General features: G+C 44.8%; 1 protein-coding gene across 1 annotated transcript; it reads right to left on the minus strand.

Annotated features, from left to right (window-relative positions):
* Positions 1–1,585: 1,585 nt before the first annotated feature.
* Positions 1,586–8,495, minus strand: LOC148045236 (uncharacterized). The gene is made up of 4 exons (XM_087717051.1): positions 8,384–8,495; positions 6,546–6,672; positions 4,404–4,523; positions 1,586–3,037 (listed from the first exon to the last, which is right to left on the minus strand). Exons 1-4 carry the CDS (start codon positions 8,451–8,453, stop codon positions 3,022–3,024), a joined length of 333 nt encoding a protein of 110 aa, XP_087573177.1. The 5' UTR covers positions 8,454–8,495; the 3' UTR covers positions 1,586–3,021.
* Between the last annotated feature and the right edge of the window lie 284 nt (positions 8,496–8,779).

The following is an 8,779-nucleotide window of genomic DNA, read 5'->3' on the forward strand; positions in this document are numbered from 1 at the left end:
AGTGAGAGCAATTAACCAGTGGAACAGAAGTTGCCTCCAGAAATTGTTAATGCTCCAACACTGGAAGTTTTTAGGAGAGCCGTTTGTCTGAAATGTCTAGGATTTCCTGCTCAAGCAGAGGTTTGACTAGAAGACCTCCAAGGTCCCTTCCAACTTTATTATTCTATTCTATAGCATCCCTCTCTCTCTCTCTCTCTCACACACACACACACACACAAAACACACACACACACACACACACACACACACACACACAGAATCTATTTGCAAATTGAAGACACAGAGATAGACACGCTTGGTGTGATATTTGTGATAACCTGCTGCTGTCAGGACTGAATAGCTTACAAGCTGTTGCCAAGATGTCAGCACATGATTCTTTAAGAGCAGCGTAGCATCAACCTGGCATAACCTACAGGCCGGGAGTTGCTTAAACAACAAGCCCTGATATTCCAAGTTTTGCCAGAAAATAGTGGATTATATAAAGATGATTACTTGACAAGAGCTCAGAGGACATATTCTTCCCATAAACTCCGTGCCCCGGGGGTGGAACCGGAGAACAAGGCAGCGTAGATGGAGTCACCCTGCCCTTGTCCTGGCCAAAGGGGGGAAGAGAAATTTCGTGGCTTGAGTGGCCTGAGTCTTGATTGCACCCGACGAACTGCTTGGCTCAAGAGGATGGCTTTGTACAGAGGAGTATGATGAAATATGGGACTCATTCACACAGAACAAAGTAGGTTTGAAAAAAGACAGTTCTATCAGTGTATTAGGAATATAGATGTACTTGACAAGACTTACAAAAGAAATAGAAGACAGAGGAGAATGATATAAGATGTAGAGGAATAAGTACATTGAAAGTAAGATACTGTATATAGAAGAAATGTAAGTATAAATTACCATATTAGTAGATGAAAAATGTGTAGGTAGATAGGTAGGTAGAGATAGAGGGGGGGGTATACATGTACGGATAAAAAGAGTATAATGGAGGGTTACCGATGTGGAAATGTTGCAAAGATGATATTTGTGTTTTAAAAAATGGGGGGAAAAAACTGTTCAATAAAAACATTTTAAAAAAGAAATATAGATGTACTTGAATTGGGATTTGCAAATATACATATTTATATATATATTCTCTCTCCTATCTGCTGCAAACCCCATATGCAGTAAACTCTCCGTTCCATCCAGCTGCCCTGACTCTACCCCAAATTAAGGGATTTAGAGGGTCGTAAAAAGAGAGGCTTTTTATATACATTGCAATATAAATAGGTTGTGTGTGTATGTGACAGAGAGAGAGAGAGAGGCATGTTGAATTGTAATGGTTTGTTGTTATAATGACATACATTATGAGGGTGTTTTGGGGGGGGTAGAGCACTTTTTATGTGCTTTTTATTCCCCTTCTTTTTGTATGTATCAACATCATTACCATTTCTATGTTTTGCTCTTTTTATCTTCCTCTTGTTGTTAAATAAAAATCAATTTTAAAAGTTTTAAAACAAACAGGAAGTGCTGATACGCCCTGGTTCTAGAACATTGGCTGCTGCCTGGAATAAGCTGCCTGGTTAAGAGAAAGGATGAGACAATCAAGCCGTTTTTACTTAAAAACATATTTTTAATTAAGCGTGTGTCAGGACAGGTGTTTTATATATTAACAGCCAAGCAAGAAAAATGACATACATTCTTTATCGATAGTATAATGTTGCAGCGATCTGCATTAACAAAAGATTTAGAATTTGCTTCCCGCAACCATTTTTTTCTTATCAAATGTCAAAGTGCAGCAATTGTCGTTTTCAAGAAGGTCAACTGGCCACTGGTCAACTTCCAAGCCCTTCCAAGCCTTGGTCTAGGGCAGGACTGCCCAACCTTGGCAACTTTAAGACCCGTGGAACCATTTGGCATAGCAACCCAACAAGACAGATACAAACTCCAATGGACAGTTCGGACTTCAGGAAAGAAACAGTCACCACCAGCCTGCCTTCCACCCAGGACCTCTGCCCTGCGTGGGTCAGAAAGAGGGTGAGAAGATATCTGCAGGCCCCTCAGCTCCTGGGCATCAACTGTTTCAACTCATCCCATCGGGACTCTGCTGTAGGACATTGCATGCCAAAACAATTGGACCCAAAGATCGTTTCCTCTCCACACACACACCCACGCCATCACTCTGCTGGACACCTAATTCTCACAGCACTGTCTTAGGACTAAGGATATTTACCCATGTAGGAGGGCTGAATTACTACTATACTTTTCATCTTTTCTTCTAACTTTTCATATTGGTATCATTATATGATGATGATGATGATGATGATGATGATGATGATGATGATGATGTTGTTGTTGTTTTGCACGAACATTGAGAGGTTCTGCACTGGAAACAAACTTGTATATCTAATCACATTTGGCCAAATAAAGTATTCTGTTCTGTTCTGTTCTCTTCTCTTCTCTTATTCTACTCTACTCTACTCTACTCTACTCTACTCTACTCTACTCTACTCTACTCTACTCTACTCTACTCTACTCTACTCTACTCTACTCTATTTCTTATGCTATGCTCTGCTATGCTCTGCTATGCTCTGCTCTGCTCTGCTATGCTATTCTTAGGAATTCTGGGAGTTGAAGTCCATAGGCCTTAAAGTTGCCAAGGCTGGACACCCCTGCTCTAGGTGTGCATAAGGCTTCCTCTTGCTTAGAGTTCTGGGAAATCCCTGACACTTTAAGAAGAGCCTCCAAGATGCACTCAAGACTAGCTGGAGACCCTCTTGGTGGCAGGGGAAGATCAGGTTGGGCTGGGCAGCCCGTCTTCCAGGTGGACATTTCCAGAATCCATGCACAGAAAAGCGGTGGAGGGGGATGGGCGGGCTCAAGAGGGCAAAATATGCAGACAGAACCTGAGAGAGAATAATGCATGGGGTCCTGTCACAGGGAGGCACATCCCTGAAGAGAAGCAACCACGCTGAGATTCCAACCATCTGCGTTTCTTCTGGCTGGAGGTGGACCTCCTTCGGAGCTCAGCCTGGGAAGGATCCGGTCTTAGGGAAATGCTTTCCTGTCACAGAAGGGAAAAGCAAGAAGGTCACTTCCAGAGGAAGGAGGCATCCAGTTGTGGTTGGAAGTAGGGAAGACTTCATGTCTCTACTGGAGGCATGACCACTGGAGAAATCAGCACCCAGCCTCTTACAGAATTAATGGGGACAGGGCCCCCCTTTGAAGGGAGCCCAGATTGCCAGGTCTACTCTAGAGGCAGGAAGCCACCTCTCATGAGGTGGGTTCTCACCGGCTGAGGCATTGTCAACCACTGGGAACCTATGGTGCTCAACCTTTATGGGATCCACTTCAGCCACTGCCAGCATGAAGCGCAACGGGACAACTCACCATCAACTCAACTCATCTCAACTTCCATCAACTCCATCTCCACCTCCTCCTTCATCTTCATCTTCACCTCCACCTTCATCTCCAGCTCAACCTTCAAGATGAAGGTGGAGGTGGAAATGATAGAGGTAGAGGAGGAGGTAAAGATGGAGATGAAGGTGGAAGTGAAGATGGAGTTGATGGAAGTTAAGATGGAGATGGAAGTGGAAATGATAGAGGTGGAGGTGGAGGAGGAGGTGGAGACGATGGAGGTGGAGACTTGGGCAATCAAAAGTGGAGAATGTACCCCAAGGTCATCCAGCTGGAAGAAGGACGGAGCCGCATACCAGGCTGCACCGGAAGGCTATGGCAACATCTGGGGTGGGCTTGGTTGGTGATGGCAGGATGGGCAGAGGATGGGCGAGATGGAAGGTAGAACTTAGGGATGTTGGCACCCAATTCTCAGTTCTGGCTAGGCAGTACATGTAGTCCTCAACTTACAACGGTTTGTTTAGTGACCATTCGAAGTTACAGCGGCACTGAAAAAGTGACATATGACCATTTTTCATACTTACAATTGTTGTAGCATCCCCATGGTCATGTGGTTTACATTTGGATGCTTGACAACTGGTTCAAATTTATAATGTTGCAGTGTCCCAAGGTTACATGGAGGTGGAGATGAAGGAGGAGGTGGAGATGGAGTTGATGGAAGTTGAGATGGAGATGAAGGAGGAGGTGGAAATGATAGAGGTGGAGGTGGAGGTGGAGGAGGAGGTGGAGATGATGGAGATTGAGCTGGAGATGAAGGTGGAGGTGAAGATGGAGATGAAGGTGGAGGGAAGATGAAAATGAAGATGAAGGTGGAGGTGACGAATGGAGATGGAGATGAAGGTGGAAGTGAAGATGGCGTTGATGGAAGTTAAGATGGAGATGGAGGTGGAAATGATAGAGGTGGAGGAGAAGATGGAGATGATGGAGGTTGAGCTGGAGATGAAGGTGGAGGTGAAGATGGAAGTGGAGATGGAGGTGGAGGTGGAGTTAGAGATGGAGATAAGACCACCTACCTCCTAGGCAGATTTTTTGCCTTGTTTCTGGCTTCCCTCTTATCCAGGGCGTCCTTAAATTTAGAAGCCACCGAGGAGTCAGGCGGGAAGCAGAGTTTGCGATCTTGTCTGGTGATGAGCCTGAGTCAGGAGAAAATACAGAAAAACATTTGTGGGCCCTTGTCTACCATCTTTGCTCCACAAAACCATCAGGGGCATCACAGGGCAGTAAATGCGGGGCTGGGAATCTCACAGCCAGCTAGGAGTCGAAGCAGAGCGAATGCAAGCATTGCTGTTTCCCGAAGTGTGGCTCCAGGTCTCAGCCCTCTGATATAGCTTCTGCCTTCTCCTGCTCTCCAACGAGAGAGTCCTCACCGTTTTTGACTCAATCTGCTCTGGCCTTCCTCCAGGCCCTTCTTCTGTGCCTTCATCTGCCCATGTCCCTCTATTTGTTTGCTTGTTGGTTTAATTTATGTATTCATTCATTTATGAAATTTATTTGCCACCCATCTCGCAACTAATGACCCTGGTTACACTCCACAATCATAGAAACATAGCAGACAAAATCATTGACAAATAAAATACCACTTTATAAGGCCTTGGTAAAGCCACATTTGGAATCCTGCATCCAGTTTTGGTCACCACAATGTAAAAAAGATGTTCGAGACTCTAGAAAGAGTGCAGAGAAGAGCAACAAAGAAGATTAGGGGACTGGAAACTAAAACATATGAAGAACGGTTGCAGGAACTGGGTAGTTTAATGAAAAGAAGGACCAGGGGAGACAGGATAGCAACCTTCCAATATCTCAGGAGATGCCACAAAGAAGATTTGGGACTCAAGCTATTCTCCAAAGCATCTGAGGGCAGGACGAGAAGTAATGGGTGGAAACTAATCAAGGAGAGAAGCAACTTAGAACTTAGGAGAAATTTCCTGACAGTTAGAACAATTAACCAGCGGAACAGAAGTTGCCACCAGAAGTTGTGAATGTCCCAACACTGGAAGTTTTTAGGAGAGCCGTTTGTCTGAAATGTCTAGGATTTCCTGCTCAAGCAGAGGTTTGACTAGAAGACCTCCAAGGTCCCTTCCAACTTTATTATTCTATTCTATAGCATCCCACCTCTCTCTCTCTCTCTCTCTCTCTCTCTCTCTCTCTCTCTCCCTCCCTCCCTCCCTCCCTCCCTCCCCCCCTCTCTCTCTCACACACACAGAGTCTATTTGCAAAACACTGGAAGTCTATTCTCCTTTTTTGGGATTCTATATCTCTGTTCTTGGAATTTCATGGACATGAGAAACTTAGCTTTCAGCCTGGCTTTATTGGATGAAGAAATCAAGGATAGAAGTTCTCTCAATAGAAAACGCCAGACTCTAAGACCAAAATCTTTGTTCAAGTTGATAACACAAGAAACCAGATTCAATACTATCTTATAACGGCCTATATTGTGTAGAACCAATGAACAGATTGAGAATGCCAGCAGCTCACATCTGGCAGGGAGAGAGATTCACGGAAGGAAGCAGAGGGCCCAAACTGCAGGTCTTCTGGAATAAGTGTTCACAGCAGAGAACACCCATTTTGTGACCAAGTGGCTCCATTCACACAACACACCAAGCTGGATTCGTAGCTTTACTATAACTCAGCATGTTGTCTGAACCCAGCTCATGCCATGGACACAGCTCCAGGCAAAGGGCTCAATCCGAGACCTGGGATGAGCCTGGGATGATAACTGAATATTTAAATTAAAGTTTTGACTTTAAGATTCCTGCGCCTGGTTCAATGTTTCACATTGCAATTTAATCGAACGATTGTCAGCCACCGATAATCCCCTCTGGCAAAGTGTTTATAAGTCACCTGGGTTTAAATGTAAGTTTTTTTTAAAAAGCAAGTTTTTTTTAAAAAAACCATAAAGTTAAATAAAGTTTAAAGAAATATAAGTTTCAAAAAATAAATGAATTAAGAAAAACTATATAAGTTTTTTAAAAAAAACAAATGAATGCATTAAGAAAAAAAGAAACCCTGTGTTGTGTGAATGCAGCTGGGAGCAGAGCCCAACCCAGATAATGTGACCTTGTCCCCATGCCTGGTGCCCCGTGGCTGCCCTCCCAACCCCCCACCCCACCTACCAGGACTGCTGGCCACGCCCTTTCCTGCCCTTGTTGGGTACTCACACAAAAGCCTTGATGGAGCAGCCACCCTTCGTCTCCTGGATTGCGTAACCCTTGAACCTCCACAGCTGGTTGATGGAGATGGGCCGGTCTCGGGTCGCCTCGCAGCAGTCCTGTGACGAAAACATCCCTGGGGGGGGAAAGAGGACACAGAACTGGCAGGGCTTGAAGCCACCTCAGGGAGGGGTCACCAAAGCGGGCAACTTTCAAGACTGGTGGACTTTGGTTCCCAGAATGTGCCCTGCTGGCGGAGGAATCCTGGGGTTGAGGACCCCAAGCCTTGAAGGTTGCCCAGTGGGGAGAGCTCTAGTGAGATGTGGTTGCAATGCGCAGGCGGAGGAAAGCTTTTCGGCAGTCGGGGGGGGGTGTCAGAGAGCTTGCAAAGGACTCATTATTCGGCCATGGATTTTGGAGATCTCGCTCGAGATCTCCGTTTGGATCCGCATTGGATCGGTTGTCTGGCTTGAACCTCATAGCTGTAGAAAAGGGGGGCAGAAGGGCCTTTGAGGGTCCCCCCATGGAAACACAGCCCAAGAGATGGGGGGACCTGCTTTATGGCGGGAAAGTGTTGCAAAACGCTTCAATGCCGTTTTAATGGTTTTTACTTCCCCCCCCCCGCAGTTGTTTAATGTTTTTAAGATTTTAATTGTAATACATGCTTTTGAATTGGGAGCCGCCCAGAGTCATTTGCAGAGAGAGGTGGCTGTAGAAATCAAATAAATAAACAAATAAACAAATAAGGAAACAAACATAAACCACAAACGTTTGGTTGAAAAGGTCTCCATTAAATCCGGACTGCTTCTAGGAGTGAAGGGCAAATCAGAACACAGAATAACAGGAGTTGGAAGGGACCTTGGAGGTCTTCTAGTCCAGCCCCCTGCTTAGGCAGGAGACTCTCTACCGTTCCAGTCAAATGGTTGTCCAAGCTCTTCTGGAAAACCTCCAGTGATGGAGCACCCACAACCTCTGGAGGCAAATCGCAAGAGTTCCCCTCCAAAGCCTCTCTTCTCATTCAGCTGCTCCATCTCTAGCACAGTTTTCAAGATGGTCAGCATTTCTCAACCTGGGCAACTTGAAGATAGGATAGGATAGAAATATTGAATGGAATGGAATGGAATAGAATAAGAAATAGAATGAGAAATAGAATCCGATAAGATAGGATAGGATTGGATGGGATTGAATAGAATAGAATGGAATAGAAACATGGAATAGAATAGAATAAGAAATAGAATAAAAAATAGAATAAAAAATAGGATAGGATAGGATAGAACAGAATAAGAAATAGAATAAGAAATAGAATCCGATAAGATAGGATAGAATTGGATGGGATGGGATGGAATAGAATAGAATGGAATAGAAACATGGAATAGAATAGAATAAGAAATAGAATAAGAAATAGAATAAGAAATAGGATAGGATAGGATAAAACAGAATAAGAAATAGAATAAGAAATAGAATCGGATAAGATAGGATAGGATGGAATAGAATAGAATAGAATAGAAATATGGAATAGAATAAGGGATAGGATAGGATAGGATAGGATGAGCTGGAAGGGACATTGGAGGTCTTCTAGTCCAGCCCCCTTTCCATGCAGAAACAGACGTTGTTATCTAATTAAAGCAGTCTATTTTGTAACTCCCCTCCTAGCTCTATCACTTTTCCCCTCCATTCTTCTGGAAGATATGAGGACTACAGGTAGACCTGGACTTATGACCTCAACCGAGATAGGTGGACTTCAACCCCCCAGAGACCCCCAGCCAGCGATGCCAAGGTTGAGAAACCCTGGTGTAGCCTTCTGCCTGCAGAGTGAAGGATCCCTGCCCAGTGGTGAGGTCACCTACCTTGGGCTTGGAAGAGGCAGAGCCCAGCTGCCAGGAGGAGGAAGAGCACGAGGCGTGGAGCAAGGATCATCCTGAGCAGAAGTCGCTCCGAGGGCTGTCAGGGAGAGGGGAGACTGGCTCCTCCTGCCTTCTGCCGCCCTTTTTATGCTGTCCAAACCCGTTTTCGTTTTCCTTTCTCCCTTCTCTTGGCCGCTGGCCAAATCCTTCCTGCCAGTTTGAGGACTGTGGGAGAGCGAAGAGGCTTCCTGGCACGGACTTGCTTACTCTTGAGAAAGTTGTCAGGACTTTTGTGCAGCTGCCAAAAATGATGTCTCATTTCCATAATTTATTGTGCTTATTTACTCAAAGTTAATTGTTGATTCTAGTAAATACCACCATTGCCGTCGTAAAAAGAAA

The sequence above is a fragment of the Thamnophis sirtalis genome, unplaced genomic scaffold (genome assembly GCF_051295495.1).
Source record: "Thamnophis sirtalis isolate CommonGarterSnake01/CBP01778 unplaced genomic scaffold, rThaSir2_p1.2 scaffold_5, whole genome shotgun sequence".
Classification (NCBI taxonomy): Eukaryota; Metazoa; Chordata; class Lepidosauria; order Squamata; family Natricidae; genus Thamnophis; species Thamnophis sirtalis.